The following is a 23,236-nucleotide window of genomic DNA, read 5'->3' as shown; positions in this document are numbered from 1 at the left end:
TACGCAGTGCTTTCAGCGGCAAATAGCAGACAGGGTGTGGGGCGAGAAAAAAGTCTTCAGAAAGTAGCAGATATCCTTGGTTTCCCTAGCTGAAGCTAGTGACCTTCCCAAAAAAATCAAACTGCAAGGCTAGCAACTTTATTTCACCAATGTAACATTCATCCCAGGGGATTAGATCCAAACGTGCCCCCCTGCAAATGAAAGGGCTGCTTCTGTTTGCAGAAGGGCCTTCAATCCGGCAGAGGCTCCCACTGGAGAAACGGGGGTTGGAGGCCATTTTCACCAATTTCCCGTTCCCCCTGCAGCCCCCAGCACCAATTCGGAGCATCCAGTAGGTGGGGTTCTGCTCCCTGGAAGTCTTAATTCAACCTAGTATCTCCTGATCAAAGCATATCTCCTATTACAACTCTCAAAGCTTTAGTGAATCCAAGGCTCTTGAGGCGAGGAAAAGGACCAAGAAGAGTTCAAGAAAATTGCTGCATACTTGATACAAGCCAGCCTCCTGACTTACCAGTGTCCTCAAGGCGTAGATGGAACCTATTAGCAACAGGTGCTTTTGTATAGGAAGTAACTGGATGGTAGCCATGGTCATAAGCCCACGTAATCAAACTCTCATGAGAGGAGGGAATATTGGAAAATATGTTTTTAGTCATCACCATCGAGCGTTCCGTTTCCTTTCCAAAGCCAACACTGTTTGCTGCCTGCGCAGAAAAGGAGATAACATTAGGATTCTGGATGAGGCTTTTCCAAGTCTTGTAAAACCATGTCAGGAAACTGATATTTTTACCCCTTTCTGGGGTAAAAAATAACATGGAAAGGAACTCCTTTCAACAACTTCTTTTCATCATTTCTGCAGCGAACTTTTCTTCCAGGCAGACTGATTTGTCATCCACACGACCAAATCCTTCCCCACCACAGAACTGTGAAAGGTTTGCCATGGATGAGGCTAAATCCCCACACTTTGCTGGGACAGTATAATTACTTAGAGCCACTGCGTCATGTCAAAATACAACAACCTGCCCCCCCCCTTTGCTTCTCAATAAAATGATTTTTAGATAAGGGGAAAAAGTTCTTGATAATGTGGAAGGATAACAAGGACTGTAAGTAGCTGTAAGAGCTAAAGCATATCCAGGGCTCGTAGAGGCTGACGTGTAATGGAAATTACATGAAAGCTAATTGAAACAACTTCCATGTTGGGATTGTCCCACTGGCCGTCATGACATGTTAAGGGGCTCATTGCATGGATGGCCTCTACTCTGCTACTGGATGTAGCAAATCTGAAATATGCGCTGGATGAGTCAAGGGTTCTCCAGAAGTTGTTGGACTAGTACTCCCATAGGAGCCAACTCCTGGGGCCAAGATCCCTTCAGCCAGGCCCATCCAAAGTTAATGGTCATTGCCATTCAAATGTGTGTTAGTGTGCGCACACACACTGTATCATGTAATCTACTATGCGGGATGGGGCTTACCTCCTCCCTCCAATATTTTATTCAAGTTAGCACCCCTCAGTAATCTCAGGGGTAATCTAAGATCATCCAGAAGATAATCGAGTTTGGAAATGTTACACTGAAAACGTTTCAACTTCACACCTGCCCTCCTTACGCAACTGAAATGTTTGGACTGGGCCTTGATTTTACACTGGGGTGGCCTACCTTTTTTTGGTTCCAAGGGCAACATTCACCCTTGGACAGGCTTTCAGGGGTGCATGCAATTGTGGATGTGGCTAAAAAGAAGTGTGGGCACTCCACAATCTTACATACACACATGGGCTATAAGGAGGCCCATTGCTGAATTTATTTTAACTACAGCGATGTTAAGCAGTCAATAAACTATATACTGTTGCATAAGATGCCAGTATTTTCTAGCACATAGTAAACAGCAATCGTAGCCTATGGGGGATGAATATGGAAGCCAGCTTTATTGAGTAAAAGCTGCAGGGAAAAGATACCCTTTCCATGTCAAAATGCTTTTTTAAGAATCAGGACATGGGTCAACCTGCAAAATACTAAAAAGGCCATGCCTGATTCTTTGTGCACTGAATAATTTGCATTTTTGTGACGATTAATGTTAGCAATATGAATTGTCAACTGAAGAAGAAGAAATGGAACCTTTCAAAGCCCATGTTTGAAAGCTTCCTCTGATGCTCCTACAGAAGATGCCAGGCAATCTTGAAATCTCTATGTGTTTGAATAGTTTGCTGCAGGTGGTACTGAAAGGAGATCTATTAACAAAAAGGGTAGCAAATCCTGTTTTGGGGAGTGGGCGGAGGAGGAGTTTCTGCTCTTGAGCTGTGCCTGCCTACCCTGTTTCTGCCCAAAATACTATCTTTTGAGTGGACTCAAATCTGGATACAATTTTTTTTTACACATGTTTCAAATAAGCAGGCAAGTTTGGATTGACCTGAGATTACGACGATCCCTAAATTTTCCGGATTTCCTGCTCTCTCCCTCTCTTTTAAATGTTAGATAAAACAGCTGAACAAATAATTTTCAGAATATAATTGTCATAACTGGAACCTGCCTGTTTTAAAGGACTGCGTCCCTCTCTATTCATATAGACCCATTAAGATTTAATGTATCCAAATAGGAACATACAGGGTCTATGTTTATGTTCTGGCACTATTCTGGCACATAATGTTGGGACGCTTGAATATAAAATAAAAATACATATTCTCAAACTAGACACGGATTTTCCTATGGGTCAGATGCAGTTAATTTGAATTTGGAATGTTACTTTTTAAATCTCTCATCTTCGACTGGTATTTTTGCAGATGGGACTGCTTAGGGCTAATCAAAACAAATTTGGAAAGTAAAAAAGGCAATTCAAAATTTGGATTCATCTCTACCCAGCTTCTTGATGCCTTTGTCCTAGTTTTCTCTGTTCTACATGGTGAGCTGATAGCACCACCTTCAAGCAACGATCAGTTGTGGCTGGGATGAATAAGACACTTTCTTATTCAGCCAAAAGGGCATCAATGTAAGCCTTTGCTTGAGCTGTTGGCTCAAGGCTCCTTCCAGGGTACACTTTGTACTTAAGAATTATATGTGATCAATAGTGCAAACCTACATGTGAAATGAAGTTGAACTGCATCCAATGGGGCTCACTCCAAGGTAAGTGTGCAGCGGATCACAACTTTCAGTGAGATCTTGTGTGTACTTGAAGGTGCATCCCACACAAAAGCGTGTTTAAGAGCTGTAGCCTCAGTCAAGCCAAAATTGGAGATCACAGGCTCCCTCAAAACTTAAAAGAAATGGGACTTTCCTGTCTATATACTTTCCTATGATTCTATACATCAGAGCACAAGCAACCCAAATTAACTCCTTTAACTTTCTTTACAGGCAACTTAATTTTGCCTCTCAGGACCCCTGCCATTTCCACTGAGTGAAAAAACATAAGCAAAATTGCAGAGGAGTGAAACTGGTCCAGCTAATAAACAAATAATTGGAAGCACAACTTAATTAAGAACGTTAAAAGAAGCTCTGCTGGAACTAATCAAACATCAGGTCTAGCATCCAGTTTCCAACAGTGGCCAGTAAAATACTTCCAAGGTATGAAGTATTGAATGGGGCATCAAAGCAATAGTACACTTTAGTAATGCATTTTAAGGAGTATAACTAGACACCATAACTTGGCAGCATGCCAGCAGGGCCCAGTAATGTGAAGTGGACGGGGGGCGGGAGGGGGGTATTGCTGACCCAGCTTCCCAACACAGAGGTAGCTGCTAGAAACTGAGGGTGGGAGGGGAGAGGCAGTGTGGAAGGATCCTTGATGTCATTAGGTCCCTTGGACTTCTATGATTCTGTAGAGGGAACACGTCAGGAAATTTTGCGTAGCAAGAGCTCTAACCCAGGAGCGAGGAACCTCTACCCTGAAGGCCCGATTGGGCCCAGAAGGGGTCCTAATTTGGCTCATGGGGCCGTTTCCCTCAAACCATGCCTACCTGCCCCACCCCTGATATCATAGGTGATGGCAGGTAGGAGACAGGTAGAGGTGCGGCCTTTACTTTGACATGTGTTTTCAACAAACACCTGCTTGGAAACACAGTTCAAAGTGCTGTCTCTCAGCGCTCATCAGCTCACAGGATGCGGAGGGAATTAAACTGTGAAGTGTGAAGCTGCTTTGAAATGAAACTTCAAAGGCGTAGATGTCAACCAATGCCATTATGACAGGCAGGGTCCCTGCTCAACCATCAAACTTCGCCTGTGGGGTTTGTGAAGATAAGAATCTTGGCCCACCAAAATGGAAAGGTTCCATGGCTCTGCCTTAACCCATCGGATCTCTCTGGGTATGTTTTTGTTTTTTTTAATAAAAGAAACCCTTGGCTAGAATGAGGTGTTAAAGAAAACCCAAAGTGAAATTCTTCACCCAGTGAGATATGAAAGCTAGGAGCTAAACGGCACCTTAAACCAAGATTATGGGCACAACAATGGAATGTATAGGTGCACTTTTTTATAACAAGAAAACAAAGCTGAAAATGAATGAACTGCAGCTAAAATATTATGTTCGTTTCTCACATGGTCTAGTCCTTCCCCTGCCCACCCCCCTAATATTCTTACGAGGGTCTCTTCTCCAGTCTTTGGAGAGTGGCTGGAAGGGAGGAGGCAGAAAAAGGTCCTCCTTTCCTTCCACTCTGCAATTTTAATCTGAAATCTTAGGCGCAGTACTGGACCCAAAGCTGAGAAATGGCTTGTGCGAATGAAATTCCTAGAACAATGGGAGTTTTAAACACTGTCTTCATCTGCTTGTGAAGAACAGCATGCAATGCTACTCTCATGAAACATTTGGGAATGACAGACAGGGCTCTTTTTCAGCTGGAACTCAGTCCCGGCACCTCTCAGGTGGGCGCCATTGCTATTATAAGAGAAAGAAGGGAGGCGTTCATGGTGAGTTCCAGCATCTCTTTTTCTAGAAAAATAGCACTGGTGACAGATGCAATGCACCACCTCTTAATCGAGCAGCACATTACTCAGTACCCAGGTTGGGTGGGGAGAACCAACAACCAGGATTAATAGCAAAAGTTGAGGAGATACTCAGAGAATATGTCTGTTATCATGTGCTCACTTCTTCACATAAAAGCCTGAGCTGTTAACAGCACCCGTGCCTCCCTTACAACAAGTCATATCTACTTACAATTGCTTCCAGTTTCCCCTTCACGTCATGGGACTTGATGACCCAGTTGACAGACTTTCTGCACTTGAGGATAAGTACAAGATCCCTGACAAGTGTGGTGTCTGGCCGAGATGGTCGAATGTCAATGATGATATCCACCTGGAAAGCACTGGTCGTGGAAAATAAAAAAGAGTGAGGCCCCAGCACGCCAGAAATTTTCAGCTATCAACCTTCTTTCAATCCATCATGTTTCCAGTGTCTGGCCAGCTGATTAAAACGCTGGAGGTTATCCCAGACGGTACAACATGTGCAAAACAGACTGTTACGCCACACATGCTAAAACAATTTTACATAACAATGGAAACAAAAATGCTTTTTAGGTTAATAATTACTGTCCAGCAGCAGCTTTGCTTTCTCAATTAGAGGTTGCTGGTTGCTCATTGCCACTGCTTTGGTGCTGGTTAAAGAGAACCACTCGGAGCTCGTTCTCCCACCCCCGCTATTTCCCCATTTCTTCAGGAAATTTTAAATGTACGTTTCTATCCAATTTATTCCATTAATTTGGAGCACATGTCACCCTATTGTACCCTAAAATTATAGCTTGGCAGCATTGTTATGGAAGGAAAAATGAAATAATAAGTGAGAGAAATGCATCTGGTCTGCTGAGCTTTGAAAACAATGGGGAATGTGCAAAAAAGCAAAGTATGTTTGGGAAGTGATGAAGAATGGGACATTTTCAAAACGCAGTTATTAGCTTGGCCCGCTGCTCATCTTCAGGATAATGGAACCTTAATGTAAATGCATCTGTTCTCTTCGCATTACACTTTGTGTCAAATCTGGAGTGCTCTCCCTTCCTTTATTCCCAAAGAGTGAGATGAGGTCTCCTGTGTTCCCCAACCTCCGATACTTGGTGAGGCAGAAGTTAATGAGTATTTCAGGGTGCAATCCTGATAATGGGGGGTGAAGCAGCACTTGAACAAGACCTGTAAGCCCATGATCAGCTGAGGTATCTTCTCAAATATTTAGGTCAGAGCCCAACTTTATCATAGAACCATAGAATCGTAGAGTTGGAAGGGCCCTGAGGATCATCTCGTCTGTTATGTACTGAGCTGAATAGGATCCAGAATGCAGCAGTCTGATTGGTCCTAGAACAATAGGATCCAGAATGCAGCAGTCTGATTGGTCCTAGAACAATAGGATCCAGAATGCAGTAATCTGATTGGTCCACAGGAGCCACCCAATCCAGCTCCAGGTGGTGTAAATAATGTATATAAAGCAGACATTCTGGGGGAACTTCCATTCCTCCTCACCACTTTGAGCTGAATAAAGAGCATGAGATCCACTCTCGACTCCGAGTATACTTCATCATCCAACCGCCTGCAATGCAGGAATATGCAGCTGTCCCATATGGGGATCAAACCTGCAATCTTGGCACTATCAGCACCATGCTCTAACTGAATGAGCTATTGCCCTCCTTGTAGCAGCCTCTTTGACCTTGATAAAATTTGCCACATTGATTTCTAATCTGAAGACAAATTCTGCGACCTGTTTTGATACCCCCATGTGCTAAATAACAGACGTACTGAAACTTTTGTTTCAAAGTGCCGCAATCTAAAAGTATTTATGTCAAATAAAGTTTCCGGAGTTTTGCTTTTCTCACAGATGGAGGATCTGTTCCTTTAAAGCTGCAGGATGGGCTGAAATAAACAATATTTTTGGCTTGGAGAAACAGGAACGGGCACTTTACCTGTATGGGTTAGAGTCTGGTGTGATTAGTTCAATTATGTGAACTTCTCTTTCTTGATCCATGCTGGAGACAATGCATCCTTCTGCTGCCTTGGGTTGCAGGTATCCCGCAAGGTAATTCAAGGAAATAAAGTTCTTCTCTATATTGCATGTTGCAGGGAAAAACTGATCTAAAAAAGAAGAAGAGATAAAACAAATCATCCTTAGATGATCAAATATGGTTGTAAAGGTTAAAGCTACCATGTGCCCTTCCCCACTGGACCCCAGCTTAAGGGCTCCCCATTCACCAAGGCTATCATTGCACTACCTTGATTCCATCGTTCCTTTCAATGTGGCCTGAAATGGCTTAGAGTTGCCATAGGAGCAGTAAAGCAGCAAAGGAAGGAATAATGCTTAACCATGTTGATTGGGAATGGTGCAAGACTTCAAATAGGAGGTGGGAGAAAGAAATGTCAACTCCTCACCATCAAAAAAGCATGAGCTCATTCTAAGGCAGATCCACCCTCCTTTGAGATGGGGTTAAGCATAATTTCCTCCTGGGAGTTTATGTCTTAGTCTTTGGTTTTCTAACCACAAGCACTAAGATACCTAGCAGGACATCATTTGCAGCAAAGCAGAGACCTTATGGGGCTGTTCCTGTGTGGAAGTGGATCTTCCATCACTTGTTACTCCCTACCCAAGATAAGGCCTTTTTCCTTGCCTGGGAAAAGAGGTTGCAGGGAGGGGATTGATAGGGAAGTGATAGAGAAAGGGTGCAAAATCCTACTTCGAATTGTGCCCAGCTCAGAGGGCAATGCACCCTTACTCTAATGGATTTTTGGACACATCTCTAATAATAATTTGTCCCTCTGTATTAAGCTAAGCACATAAAGGGCGCATACAGGAGGCAGTAGTTAACCATGGTTAACAAACTATAGTTTGCAAGCCCATGTCAAACCATGGTTTCACAGCCACATCAATTACCTTGTCTCCTAATAGTGGAGACGAAGTCAGGCTTGCCCTGGATCCTAGGCTACACCATTTCCTAGACAGGGGCTTGATCAGGCAAAAAAACAAACAAAACAAAAAAACCCACAAAAAAACAAAACCCAAACCTGCCCCCCATACCTTTTGCTCCACACCTCCCCATTCTTCATTATAAGTGTTCTGTGAGACTCTCAAGTAGCTGTTCTGTGGTCAGAACCACATTCTAAGCCCTTTCTGTACTTTTGTGCACAGCTGATAACCCTCTACGATGTTAATAAATTATAATAAATTGCTGTGTTCGAAAGCTGTCTGTAAAATCCTCGTAAAAGTAGTGTTTTGACAAGTCATGCTATTCTACTTGCATCTCAAATTTTGTTTTATTGTTCATGTCCCAAGGCAAGTTTCTAAAACAGTGATAATTACAGTGTGAGAGGAGTTTATTTCTTGATATTTTCAGTTTCAGCATTTCATTCACTTTTTTTTTTACTTTAGAAGTGATACTTTCACAAACAAAAATTGTGACATGATTTTTTGCATAATATATGTCAGTTACAAAATTCTGTGTTTCCTGGTGCAGAATCTGAATTAAACATGGTGCAGTTGTGGGTTGTTGTTTTTTTACACCTAACCATTAAAAAAACCACAACCTATAGTAAAATATTATCATGATGAAGGACTGGCTGTAAACTTCCCTCTATCCACTTTCTCTACAAGATGCGCAATTCTATACAATTCTATCATGTCACCACCTTTCCTTTAAAATAAACAAAAAGCCTCAAACATTACAATCCTTTCTCTAGGGAAATTGTTCCAGCTGCTGGATCAGATTGGTTGGCTTTCTCTGCACCTTTTCCAGCTTCACAATTCATTTATTTATTAGGCTCAGCGAACAGATCTGTACACAGTATTCCCAAGTGTAGTTGCATCATAGATATGTATAATAAAGGCATTAATGGCAGGGGGTGTCCCCCCCCACAATCCCTTTCCATACTAAGTGGTATCTGAATGCTCACTTTGCCTTCTTCTCTAGAGGATCCTTCTATGTGAGCTATGAGAAATGAAATCTATTTGCGCAGCTTGACGGAGCACTCCTCAAACATCTGTTAAGTACCCTGCCAGATGGGATGCAAAAGCAGTCGCGATTCTGCCAACTCCTCCCACACAAATGAGGGAAAGTGATCCCGAGGTTGACCATGTTGAACTCAAACTAATGTACATAAAGACGCCATGCAAATGTAATTCGCCAGTACTAGTAACGTCATTATTGTTAAACTGAGAAATGGCTTGCCAACGAGTTCTCCAGGAAGAGGAACACAGGTTCTAAGGTGAATCGTTAAAAAAGAGAAATAGTTCCCGCATTTGTGTTACGTGTTTCGGCAATCTCTTCTGATTCCGTCAACAGCAAGCAAGAGTTTCGACAGCATTTCAGTTTCTTTCAATTGTTCATTTAAACTCTTTGAGACCAAATATTGCCGATATTTTCTAACTTCCATACCGTTTAGCCAACCTGTAGGGCAGACTCATAGCTCAGTGGTAAATCTAGGGTTGCTAAACGTCCATAATTTCCCGGAGATAGCTGGGATTCGGCCATCGGAAACGGTGTCCGGGCGTAAATCACCAAAATGTCCGGGAAAATCTCAACAACTTTTGTGACTGGATTTCCACTTTTTGAAATATGGCAACCCTAGGTAAAGCACATGTTTTATATCTAAAATGTCCCAAGTCCAATCCCTGGTACCTCCAGGTAGGGCTGGGAAACACTGGAGAGCTACTGACAATCAGCGTAGACAAGACTGAGCTAAATGGCTTTCTTTATTGCACTGAATTGAAGTTCCTATCATAGTATGTAAGGAATGGTAAATAGCATGGTATCTGATTTGGATAGGAAGACAGTAGGAGGAACAATTGCCAGAGAATGCACTAGAATTTTGTAATGTAAATACAGTAATAGATACTTCTGTCTTCTATGTATGCTGCCAACTTGCTTGCCTGCAACCAAGACCTGTATACTGAACCCTACTAGTTTCTTTGGGTCACACCTCTGTCTTAATAGGAATGAGAGTGTTTTGCTTCATTCTATACAAATTAGGTGTTGCTATCAGATTCCCAGCCAACACGATCCAAAGTTGGAGCAATCTTGAGTGCTTTTGGCTTGACAATGTGAGGACACTCTTTATGAATATATCAGAACCATTCATCATGTATCAGCTTTCCTCAATAAATTATTATTGCCAAGGGCTATACATCAGCGGTAAGATTTCTTCCCAGCTGGAACTCTTTTTTGAAAAGGTTTAAGTCTAGGATAACGGAGAACCAAAGGGATTACTGTCCAGGAGCTACCAATGTTGAAAGGAGATAAAGTTTCAGCTCTGAAACTGGAACAATAAGTTAATTGTAGTGGATTTCAAACTATTGTTAACTAATTAATGCTTTGTGAAATCCTTCTGTGCAACAGAGCTTTGGTAGGAAGACAGAAGGAGCACAGGCGAATCAGAAAAAGCTACAGAATAAATGTGAGAGCAGACAAATAAACGGGAAAGACCAGCAGACCTGAAAGGGCAGAAAAGTGCAGGCAACAATGCAATATGGTAACTAACTGAAGACTGACATCACACTAATAATACCTTTAGTATGAATTGCTCAAGGTGAACTCTGCCTTGGTGGTCACAAATTGCCAATTGGAAGGAAGAAGCTAGGATCAGTCCTAATATCCAAATAATGAGTCTGCAGCCACCGTGACATGAAGAAGGATTGTGTATGGGGGAATGCTTTCTCAAAAACGGACATGATTGCAATTCAATTCCCCATGTACAATCTTACTAGTTTGGAGACACTTACCTTCACCCACTTTGATGTAAACATTCCTGGATATTTTGAGTTCAGTGAAAGATGTTACTGCCCCATATTCCTTTTGGGCCCACTGTAGCAGATGCTTATTTCCTTGAGGGAGAGGTTTTTCCTCTATTTTTGCCGACAAGGAGAAATTTTCTTTCTCAAACTGCACAATGGAACCTGCTGATACCTGCGGAGAATAGAAACACCTTTTTAATGCGACATCCACATGATGCAGAACTCTCACCCCCACAAAAGTCATTTAAACCTGTCACACCAAAACCCGTTTCTCACAGGGGTTCTTTCCGTAACATCTGCTAAACAGGCAATACCGTGAACCATTTGTACAATGCACTTTCACGTTCAACAGAACATCACAACAAAGAACATGAGATTGATTTCTCCTTGTCTTGTTGACAGTGATGAAGAACAAAAGTGTTGTATTGATGAGGCTCCATTGAAAATAAGAAAAACTATCACTGCTATTTTGACCAAAACAAAGTTGTATAAGGGTTTGAGACATGTAAGCCAAAATTTTAGAGATTTTTCCTCCACCATATGCTTAAACCAACGAACAAAACAAAAACACACATATACTACTCAACAAATAAGGTCCAGAGAAGATATTTTCACTCATTACTTCAAGGGACACAGGAGATCCCACTTCAGAAAGCCTTTAAGGTACTGTGAAACTGAGCAGTATCTTATGTAATGAAAACTACATGCAAAAGAAGAGGATGGAACTTGAAAAGTATCAGCTACAGATCTAGCTCCCCATCAGAAACAATCAAGGCTCTGAGGCTGAAGAGTCTCCTGCTAAGGAACTAGACCAGGTACAGGACTCCAGAGCTTGCTGCTGGAGATCAAGAGACCACTAAGCCTCCCATATCTTTAAGGCCAGAGCCTGGACTCTTCCCTTTGGACTAAGGAACCTTGCATAGGACCTCACTGTCTGGCAGCACACCAGCTGGGAAGGTATACAATGGAGGAGCACCAGTCTTCAGAACAGAGGGTTGGCCCTTTAGGAATCTAAGGTTAGCAGCAATGCCTAAGAGAGGTAGTCTGAGAGCAAGAGCTTACAATGGCTTGGGCTGCCCTCAACCTTTGTTGGAGCAAGTTGTTTACTATTTGTGGTCCTGCAATTTCTAGCCTCACCGGCCTTCTCCATGAGATACTGCACCAGACCAGAACATGACAATAGTATTCTAAGTACACCATAGTTTTGTATAACAGCATTATGATATCAGCAATGTTCAGCCCCTTTCCTAAAGGTTCCTAACATGGAATTCACCTTTTTCACAGCTGGGTTGACATTTTCATTGACCTATTCACCATGAATCCAAAATCCATTTCCTGATCGGTCACCGTCAGCTCAGACTTCATTAGCATATATGTGAAGCTAGGAGGCATTTTCTGCCTCTGTGTGCACCACTCACAATGGCTTATATTGAATCACATTTTGATGTCCACTCGCAGAGAAATTTTTTGATGGCATAGATGTGCCAGAAAGGCCCTATTAGGCTATATGTTGCTTTGCTGACAACACAAGAGGGCTTCACTGCTTCCTACCTAGCGTGTCACTTCCTTCACATCTCTGTCGGCCAGGTGATCCTTGAATGGCATATACTTTTAGTTCATAGTGGATTAAGCAAACAGCTGGATCAGAATAGAAAGGGTTGATAAAGTACTGGGAGGTAGTGGGCACCAGAGCAGCCCTCTAAAACTTGACTATCACTTCCGCGGATCACTTATTTCAAAAGCTAAACACAGATATGGGATTCAAAAGAGGTTATACACAGGGCACATGGGTTATCTATTTTAAAAGCTATACTGGGAGCTCATTTCCTGCATTTTCAGCAGTTTATGAGCTATTCAATCCAGGTCCATCCTATCTTGGAGGAAGAAAATATAGGAAAATAAATAAGTTGTCTTTCATGTTGTCAAATCTCACAGAGTGAAGGATTGCATCATAGGAAACTTATTTCAGTGGGAAAGTAGGACCTGTTATGTTCGAGCAGAGCACAGAAGTGACAAAGGAAGACAGAGGGATGCAATTGTTTCAGAAGACACATTTTCTTAAGCACCCTGACCAATTGACTTGCCACAGCAGTTGCAAATATCTCCCGGACAACTATGTCAACTGTGTATTGCTCCAAATAACAACATGTTGCAAACAGATTTGAAAACACTTGGCTGACTTCATCTGGAAAAACACAGATGTATTCTTAAACAATAGATACATTTCAGCAAAGCATTGTTTACACAAAACTGCAGGGTACTTTTTAAGTGTAAAAAAGTTGGATGTTGCTGCAGCACAAAATAGTTCCACACAATTAAAAGCCAGGTTTTGTTTAAAGAGATATTTCAATTAAAATTTTTAATTAACACCATCAGCCATTAAAAATGGATATCTATCATTCACAAATGATGTCCCAGAATATGCATTTTTACGATCCATGTTTGTTTGGTTAACAATTAATAACTTTTACCCAACCTATTTAATGCATATTTTTATCCTGCTGTTTTGTCTGGCCTTATGGCTATTATTCTTAAGGAAATCAGCCCTGAGTGCTCACTGGAAGGACAGATCGTGAAGCTGAGGCTCCAGTACTTTGGCCACCTCATGAGAAGAGAAGACTCCCTGGAGAAGACACTGATGCTGGGAAAGATGGAGGGCACAAGGAGAAGGGGGCGACAGAGGACAAGATGGTTGGACAGTGTTCTCGAAGCTACAAACATGAGTCTGTCCAGACTGCGGGAGGCAGTGAAAGACAGAGGTGCCTGGCGTGCTCTGGTCCATGGGGTCACGAAGAGTCGGACACGACTAAACGACTAAACAACAACAATGGCTATTATTGACAAATGCCCATAAACTGAAGCAAAGGAAAGGTTTTTTTTGTTGTTTTAAAAAGCTTTGTAGCCATGGTGGTGTTCATAGCTGGGGAAGAAAGGGATAAATCTGTGCTGTGTGCTGCAATCCTGATGACAAATTGGGCTCATAACTCATCTGTAATTAAACACGCACAACGAGAAATGATGTTGCACATTTCACGTATTTGTAAAGTATAGCTTGACCCTGAGCATAAGAAAAATGTCAAGTGTGAAATACTCCCAATTCTATACTAGGCACAGAATGACCAAATATGACCAATCCTGCTTAGAGCTTTCACTGGTGAACTTATTTTTTTAAAAAAATATTCCAGCATTCTATTATTATGGGTCGTCTCCACTGGGGCCCTATTGTACAGCTTGTCTTGTGAAGAGATGCCTCTTATCCCAAGAGTTCATTTCACCCAGACAAATCACAGAAAGCAGCTTAAGAACCCTTCGCCTCCTGCCAGAATAGTTCCAAAAACTTTAAACTAACCTCTGTTTCAACTCTCGATGATTCCTTTCATTTGTTGCCGCTGGTCATGCGACCACCATAAAACATGTCATAAAAAAATAATAATCTATACGACGTAGCGCTTCATGCATCATTTTAACAAGGGAAACTACATAAGTATACCCTGTCTTCTATAATGCAAGGGCTCCAAATGTCACTGTTTTACATTTCATTAAACCATCTTCTGGCAGTGCATTACCCGGTAGTCTCAACACGTCTTTCTTAAGCCCCGACAACGTGTGGCGTGAACATTTCTCCACTTACGGAGAGATCTCTGGAATGGAAGCCTTGGTGAACCATTCATTTTCTGTAGTTGCCATCAGGCGTGGGGGTCTGTGAAGGAACTGCAGTACTGGGGAGTGGTGGTGGGGAGAAATCATAAGTACGCCTGAAGACCACATAGCAGGAACAGGTATGTGCAGGTCTACATCCCAACATAAAGAACTGCCAGGTATGCAACATGCATCAACCTGCCTCATTTGCAGCTTCAAGGGGCTCCCCACTGAAACATGGTGGTGACACTTCTTCCTTTTTATAATTATTTTAGCTTTTGTTTCAATTCCACATATTCCAGGACTTTTGTCATGTAGGAAGCATTTTGGTACCGGAAATACCCCAAACACAAAGTGTATGAGAATGTGTATTTGGGGAAGGGGGCTGTTGTTTAAACTGATCCATTGACAACAGTCAAGTTGGAACCTGCCAGAGAGATGGTGGCTGATCAGCCAAAATTCCACCTTAAAGAAGAAGTCTTTTATAGTCCGTCCTCTTGAGAAGAGTCAACATCTAGCCTGAGTACACAGAGTCGGTCCAGAATCTCAGCCCTTTACCGTCTAGGGGATTTGCTCAAAGCTGAAGCCCTGACAGCTAACCACGCACAGTAGCTATGAACAGGCCCACAGCTTTCTAGTTTAGACCTGGCAGCTCCCAACAATTGAGTATGTCCAAATTCTGCTACAGCATCAGACAGAAAGCAAACAAATCAAGCAGTAGCCTTAAGGCATCTAGAGATCCAGGCTACATGCGGCTATAGCCTGAGGCTCTGAGGGAGTTATGCTGGCTACATAAACCACACATTAATAATAACAGCTTGATCCTGTATAGGGCAATCTATGAGAGCAAACAAGGTTTTAACAAACTGCCATCTAACATTTGCGTTGTATTATGTTACCTGAGCCTACACCTCTTCACAGAGAGCATACAGAAGGAACCACACGGTCCATTTGGAAAGCAAAACTGAAATATTTGTTTTGCTGCTGCCTAGAAGAGCTGCCTTTTAAAAATCAGAGGCCGCAATCAGTTTGGTGTGTTCTCTTGAGTAGTGTGTTCTTCAGTGCTTGAAATCCGAGGGTGCATTTTGGCAAAGTTATTTCCGAGCTAAGTGAGCAAGCTCTGGTTGATATTTTTCTAGGACTTTCTGCCTACCATTTGGAGGATTAATTCTCCCTTGGAAATAATAATTCTGTGGGGTGATTATTCATCTCTTGCTTCATTTACCTGTGCTGCTTCTCACCCTTGGCTGCCCATCATTGACATGGCAGCCCAAGCACCTGCCCTGTCTATTTAAAGATAAGATTGGCAGAAGGAACTATTGGTTTTTGGCCTGTAAGTACAGCACTGCAACACACTGACGGAGCACATGATCCTCTCATTTCACCCTATTTAAAGGGCCACCTGCACTTTAAGACTAAGGAGAAGAGAGAGAAAACTCCTGCATGCACAGTCAGCGTGGCTCAGTGTTGCTGCTGCCAACCTGGAATTACAGGTTAATTGATGCTAATTAATTAAAGCTTCATATGGCTTGCTTTAAAAAAAAAATTGCACGAAGTGTTGCAGTCTGAAATCAAGCAGAGGAAGCAAGAGCAAAGGAGGACTCTGCTGTGCCTGCCAGGTCTCAAAGTTTTACTATGAGGGCTTAAGGCTACATTCAATGAGCCAAGCACGTTATTTTCTTTGGACTGCGTTCAAGAAGCTCTTCCAGAGAGGGAAAGAAAAGGCAGCCGTCACTTTTATTTCACCACTTTTCGTCAAACGTTAACTGCTTCCTCTATAGAATGGATCTGTTTCAGGAGAGTGAGGCTGCTCTCAAAGTATCCAGGACGTGAAGGTACACGTGAATTGTGAAGGTAGCATTCCAAAGCCAACAACTGGACTTGCCTGAAATAACAGGAAGGTGCTTAAGGATTGGCTAAGCTCCTGAGCACCTTTTGACAGAGGTGAGGAGGATATCACGTGACGGCAGAGGAGCATTTCTGAATACCTGCTCGAACAAACGACTCAGGGAATTATTTTGTGAATCTCAACGTTAGGCTATCACCCCAAGAGTATGCCGTTGTAAAACCGTGTGCTGGCAAAGAGATAGAGAACTTTGCACTGGGTGCAAACTTGGAAATCTGCAGTAACAGAGGGAGGATGAAACTTCCTTTTTGAGGGATGCAGGAGACAGAGAGACCTGTGAACTCCGCAGCATGGAAGCACAATCTCAATGAACTTTCAAATCCAGGTCTAGTGTAGGCAGTGGGATGTGCAGTCAGTGGGATGTTTTGTATCTGCAATTATGTTTCCCACCTACCCAAACTGCTTTGATCCCCTAACTGCCAAGTAAACAGGTATGAGGGAGCTTATACAACAATAGAGTAGAGAGAACCCTTCTATGGTGTGCTGGGGCTCTTAATTTTAACATACTTCACTTCCCAGCTGGAGCCCAACATTCTGTAATTCAGCAAGATCCTGTGTTCACCTGCAGACTACCTATCCAAGGCTTCATTAACCTGTGACCCCAAAATTCAGGATCCCCTCCCAAACTGAAACCAAAGTTTTGTGCTAGTTTAGTGCTGTGTTGTGCTGTGAACCCTGTGTTTTGTGCCACCCCCACCCCTGAAACTGAGTAACTGACACTCAAAGAGCTTGTAGGGCAGCGGCTGAAGAAGGAACAAAAAGGGTTTTCTTGTGTGAGTTTCTTGTGGCTGATTAGCTGCTTTCTCTGTGCAAAGGTCAGAGGGGGCAGGGCTTCTGTTGAGGTAGGGGATTAGCTGTGGGAGGAGCTTGTCAGAGCTTGTAGGGCAGCAGTTTGATCCATCTTTTAGATTTAGGGGAGCTAGTCTCAAACGTTTGTTGGGGGAGATATAGGTTTATTTGGGGGGATTTATTTGTCCTGTCTTCACGCTTTTTATGATGGAGGACCGCTGTAGTCACCCCCAACGACACCTTCTCAAGATGGAGGGTGAGGGAACAGCTGCAGTCGCCTGTGGTTCCTGCGCAATGTTTGCCATCTTGCCAAAGGTTGCAGGCAGCTTTACCTGCAGCAATTGCATGTTGATTGCCCTCTTAAAAGACAAAGTCCAGCAACTGGAGGAACGTGTAGCTACGCTCCAAAGAATTAGAGAGCTGGAGCTCTTCTTGGAAGCAACAGAGCACACCGTCTCCACCAAGGAGGAGACAGGGGACTCCCCTGAGAAGGAGGCTAGTTCACCAACACAGGAGCCAGATATATGGAGAAACGTGACTCAAAGAAGTAGGAGGCCCAGGGTTCGCTCTGATTGTTTAGAAATACGCAATCGCTTTGAGGTCCTTTCCCCTAGCATGGAAGACGAAGAGCAGACTCCATTTGAGGATCTCTCCCTCATTACAGTCGATCAGGTATATGAAGACGAGCAGCAAAGGCAGTCTTCAGGGAATGTGCAGGCGACCTTGGAACGGACAGCTCACGGAAGAACCCCGACCAGACCTAAGAGGAGGCGTGTAGTGGTGATAGGGGATTCCCTACTGAGGGGAACAGAAGCAGTGATCTGTGGGCCTGACAAGATGTCTCGGGAAGTGTGCTGTCTCCCCGGGGCTAAGATCCAAGATGTAACTGAACGACTGCAAGGAATCATAAAACCCACTGACAAATACCCCTTCCTCTTGGTTCATGTGGGAACCAATGACACTGCAAGCAATAGCCTCCAGAAGATCAAAAGAGATTACGAGGCTCTGGGCAGGAAATTGAAGCAATTAAATGCACAAATTGTCATCTCATCTGTCCTCCCAGTTGAACGACGTGGCCCAGGGAGAGAGGGAAAAATAGTGGAAGTGAACAACTGGCTTCGCAAATGGTGTAAACAGGAACGGTTTGGATTCTTAGATCACGGAATGCAGTTTCTTGAAGATGGACTTCTGGCAAGCGATGGGCTGCACCTCACAACGGTTGGTAGGAATGTTTTTGCAAAAAATCTCAGAAACCTCATCAGGAGGGCTTTAAACTGACTAATGTGGGGGAGGGAGACAGTGCTCCTGAAGGTAGGAGTCTATCAATTGATGAAGATGATCATCCAAATGTCATAGACCGAATGGAGCAAACAGCACGCAGACCTAGTGGTGGGAGGAAAAAATCCTTAAATAAGAGACACGGGGGAATGATTAATGGACTTCAATGTCTGTACACTAATGCGCAAAGTATGGGAAATAAACAAGATGAGCTTGAGCTCTTGGTACAGCAAACTAAATATGACATAATAGGCATCACTGAAACCTGGTGGGATAAGTCCCACGATTGGAATGTAATAATGGAGGGATACAATCTATTTCAGAGAAACAGACCAGACAAGAAAGGAGGAGGAGTGGCGTTATATGTCAGGGATGTGTATACCTGTGAAGAGATCCAAGATTTAGAACCTCAAAGCCAAAGTGAGAGCATTTGGGTCAAAATTAAGGGAGAGAAGAATAACAGTGACCTCATTGTGGGAGTTTACTATAGATCCCCAAGCCAAACGGAGGACATAGATGATGCCTTCCTGGAACAGATGGCCAAGCATGCAAAAGGAAGGGAGATAGTAGTAATGGGGGACTTCAATTACCCGGATATTTGTTGGATGTCAAACTCAGCCAAGAGCATAAGGTCAAACAGATTCCTCACTGGCCTTGCAGACAACTTCATTGTCCAGAAAGTGGGAGAAGCTACAAGAGGAACAGCCATTTTAGATCTGGTCCTAACCAATGTTGATGACCTGGTTAGTGGGGTAGAAGTGGAAGGATCATTAGGCGCGAGTGATCATGCTCTTCTGAAGTTTACTATACAGCGGAAAGGAGCAGCCAAGCATACTAGGACTCAATTTCTCGACTTTAAGAAAGCCGACTTCATAAAACTTAGGGAAGTGCTGGGTGAGATCCCATGGACAGTAATACTAAAAGGAAAGGGAGTTCATGATGGCTGGGAGTTTGTTAAGAGGGAGATAGTAAAAGCACAACTTCAGGCAATACCAATGAGACGGAAACATGGAAGGTGCCTAAAGAAGCCAGGGTGGCTATCTAAAGAACTTTTAACTGAGTTAAGATTAAAAAAGGATGTGTACAAAAAATGGAAAAGGGGGGAAACCACCAAAGAGGAATTCAAACAAATAGCCAGCACGTGTAGACACAAAGTCAGAAAAGCTAAAGCACAGAATGAACTCAGGCTTGCTAGAGAGGTTAAAAGCAACAAAAAAGGCTTTTATGGGTATGTTCGTAGCAAAAGGAAGAACAAAGAAACAGTGGGGTCACTCAGAGGAGAAGATGGTGAAATGCAAACAGGGGACACAGAAAGGGCTGAACTCCTCAATGCCTTCTTTGCCTCAGTCTTCTCCGATAAAGAAAACAATGCCCGACCTGAAGAATTTGGAGCAAATGATTCAGCAGAGGAAACACAGCCCAGAATAACTAAGGAGATAGTACAAGAATACTTGGCTAGTCTAGATGTATTCAAGTCTCCAGGGCCAGATGAACTGCATCCAAGAGTATTAAAAGAACTGGCAGATGTGATTTCAGAACCACTGGCAGTCATCTTTGAGAATTCCTGGAGAACAGGCGAAGTCCCGGCAGACTGGAGGAGGGCAAATGTTGTCCCTATTTTCAAAAAGGGGAAAAGAGAGGACCCAAATAATTACCGCCCAGTCAGTCTGACATCAATACCAGGGAAGATTCTGGAGCAGATCATTAAGCAAACAGTCTGTGAGCACCTGGAAAGGAATGCTGTGATCACCAATAGTCAGCATGGATTTCTGAAAAATAAGTCATGTCAGACTAACCTGATCTCGTTTTTTGACAGAATTACAAGCCTGGTAGATGAAGGGAACGCAGTGGATGTAGCCTACCTTGATTTCAGCAAGGCATTTGACAAGGTGCCCCATGATATTCTTGTAAAGAAGCTGGTAAAATGCGGTCTTGACTATGCTACCACTCAGTGGATTTGTAACTGGCTGACTGACCGAACCCAAAGGGTGCTCATCAATGGTTCCTCTTCATCCTGGAGAAGAGTGACTAGTGGGGTGCCACAGGGTTCTGTCTTGGGCCCGGTCTTATTCAACATCTTTATCAACGACTTGGATGATGGACTCAAGGGCATCCTGATCAAATTTGCAGATGACACCAAACTGGGAGGGGTGGCTAACACCCCAGAGGACAGGAACACACTTCAAAACGACCTTGACAGATTAGAGAACTGGGCCAAAACAAACAAGATGAATTTTAACAGGGAGAAATGTAAAGTATTGCACTTGGGCAAAAAAAATGAGAGGCACAAATACAAGATGGGTGACACCTGGCTTGAGAGCACTACATGTGAAAAGGATCTAGGAGTCTTGGTTGACCACAAACTTGACATGAGCCAACAGTGTGACGCGGCAGCTAAAAAAGCCAATGCAATTCTGGGCTGCATCAATAGGAGTATAGCATCTAGATCAAGGGAAGTAATAGTGCCACTGTATTCTGCTCTGGTCAGACCTCACCTGGAGTACTGTGTCCAGTTCTGGGCACCACAGTTCAAGAAGGACATTGACAAACTGGAACGTGTCCAGAGGAGGGCAACCAAAATGGTCAAAGGCCTGGAAACGATGCCTTATGAGGAACGGCTAAGGGAGCTGGGCATGTTTAGCCTGGAGAAGAGGAGGTTAAGGGGTGATATGATAGCCATGTTCAAATATATAAAAGGATGTCACATAGAGGAGGGAGAAAGGTTGTTTTCTGCTGCTCCAGAGAAGCGGACACGGAGCAATGGATCCAAACTACAAGAAAGAAGATTCCACCTAAACATTAGGAAGAACTTCCTGACAGTAAGAGCTGTTCGACAGTGGAATTTGCTGCCAAGGAGTGTGGTGGAGTCTCCTTCTTTGGAGGTCTTTAAGCAGAGGCTTGACAACCATATGTCAGGAGTGCTCTGATGGTGTTTCCTGCTTGGCAGGGGGTTGGACTCGATGGCCCTTGTGGTCTCTTCCAACTCTATGATTCTATGATTCTATGATTCAAACTGGGGGCTATAAGGACACCCCAAAACCCAACCTTGTTCAGTTGGCAGCACAAAACTTTGGCATCAGTTGCGGGGGAATATACTGAATTTTGGGGTCACAGGTTAATGAACCTCCTAGCCAAGTCAGGTGGCTGGCTAACAACCCCTCTGCCAAGGCCTGTAGTTATGAAAATGTCTCTGTCAATCACTGTAACCAACTCCATAGAGGCACCATCTTCACTTTTCTAAATGAGCACATGATGCACCTACCAAATGTAACCACACACCAGTCATCACACTGAGCTCCAGATAAGGGCAGTTTTTACACAGGAAGCAGCTCATGTAAGAACCTCCCTATTCTGCTTTTCCTCCCTATTCTTTTTCCTATTGACTCATTTGATCTTCTCAGAATGATCTTTTGGCCAAAAGTGTTCTCCTTCCCAAATGAGGCAGCTGACCCTTTGCAGACGAGAAATTCTCTAAATCGGAGAACTTTGGCTGGTCTTTGCTGACACAAAAATCTATGAATCAGAAACCTTTGGATGGTCTTTGAAAATATTAATCCACTGGGGAAAAAATGGATTCCGTTGAACATGACTAACATGATAAAAACTACACGTTAACAGCAGTCCTTCTACACAAACTCTTTTCTTAGCTCCATGGGTACCTCTTTAGCTAGTAATATGAGATGATGAGTATGTCTGTGCTTCTTATTCCTTTTGTTAGCATATGCCTAATACTTATGAGATGCTGTGCTCTCAAAACATGACCTATTATCAATGCAAACAGAACACTGCTAAGTGGTTACCCCAAAATGGAAGAGTTACAAAGAAATAAAGTCACTAAAATGATCTTAAGAGTCTCACAACCCGACCAGAATTGTTGGGCTTCATATGCACAATTTTGGGGACAATATGTATTCTTCCTGCTGCTAGATGTCTCCCTCAATTCAGCTGATGCGCTTAACACCTCTGCTGACTGGGGACTTCCTGCTCTTCTTGGTGCTTCCAACATTTGACAAGCCTTTGTCATCCCTCTCTGTTGCTGTGTGCAGCTTCAGCTCCACTTGTGTTACAGCAGAGAGAGACACTTTAAAAACGTACACAGGGTGAAAGGTTTTGTCTTTCAAACTATGCTACGCTTCGCTCCCAATTGTATACAGCACTGGAATTATTCTTATATTTTATTCTCCATTCCTCTGAAGTGGCCTGAGCTTTTCAGCTAACTGTGGCAATGAGGTTTCTAAAATGCATTTTCCCTCCCCTAAGACATGATCGCTGCTGAAACCAGGTTTGATTTCCAACAATTCTGTAGGTAACTTCTCCTTACCCACAAGGAATTGTGACATCTCCTTGGATTGGCCAGTTTCCAATAACTGAGGCACATCGACTGGACTTTGCTGTATCTGAAAGGCCAAGCAAGCTAGATTTTTATTCTAAGTGTTGCAATTTGGGGTTGTTAAAACTTTTGCCACCTCTCACGCAACATGAATGTAGATGCGGTAAGTTGGAATTCCACATGAATTAAGTAAGAAAGGCTTATCCAGGTCTGATTACCTCAACAACTAATGTGTATGACTCCCCAGGAAGAAGCATCTGTTGGGGTGTAAAGAAAAGAATAAAGGGAGGACTGCTACTATAAGCGAGATTCTAACATGGAAACATGGAAACAGATTCTAACATGGAAACAGATCAATAAGTTTTTTTAAAGTCATTCTGTGGCAGTTCCAAGTGTCCTGGCCCTCATTGGTAGGCAAAGAACTTGAACTACGGATTCAGTTTCTGTCAAAGGTTTTAACGCACAAATCAAATCAGTGCACAGGAAAAGTTCAGGTTGCACAAAGGAACATGTGTAAAGAGGTATTGGCGCATGGCTAAACTCAAGCTAAGACGCTGATCCAGCAAGTGACATGGTCCCTGCACCTCTCTTTTGAAGAGCAGGGTGGCCATAGCTCTTAGTGC

General features: G+C 43.1%; 1 protein-coding gene across 3 annotated transcripts in view; it reads right to left on the bottom strand.

The window, feature by feature from the left end:
• TGFBR3 (transforming growth factor beta receptor 3) overlaps positions 1-23,236 on the bottom strand; it is a 139,202-nt gene that overhangs the window by 27,280 nt on the left and 88,686 nt on the right. For all 3 annotated transcript variants that reach the window (XM_053391792.1, XM_053391791.1, XM_053391793.1), the window contains 4 exons: positions 10,660-10,843; positions 6,857-7,025; positions 5,131-5,278; positions 512-701 (listed from right to left, as the gene is read on the bottom strand). In XM_053391792.1, coding sequence (XP_053247767.1) covers positions 512-701; positions 5,131-5,278; positions 6,857-7,025; positions 10,660-10,843 — 691 coding nt within the window. The remainder of the gene's footprint in view (positions 1-511; positions 702-5,130; positions 5,279-6,856; positions 7,026-10,659; positions 10,844-23,236) is intronic.

This window comes from Podarcis raffonei, chromosome 6 (genome assembly GCF_027172205.1).
Source record: "Podarcis raffonei isolate rPodRaf1 chromosome 6, rPodRaf1.pri, whole genome shotgun sequence".
NCBI classification, from domain to species: domain Eukaryota; kingdom Metazoa; phylum Chordata; class Lepidosauria; order Squamata; family Lacertidae; genus Podarcis; species Podarcis raffonei.
Note: the sequence above shows the minus strand (reverse complement) of the source record. Positions and strands in the feature narration are given on the sequence as shown.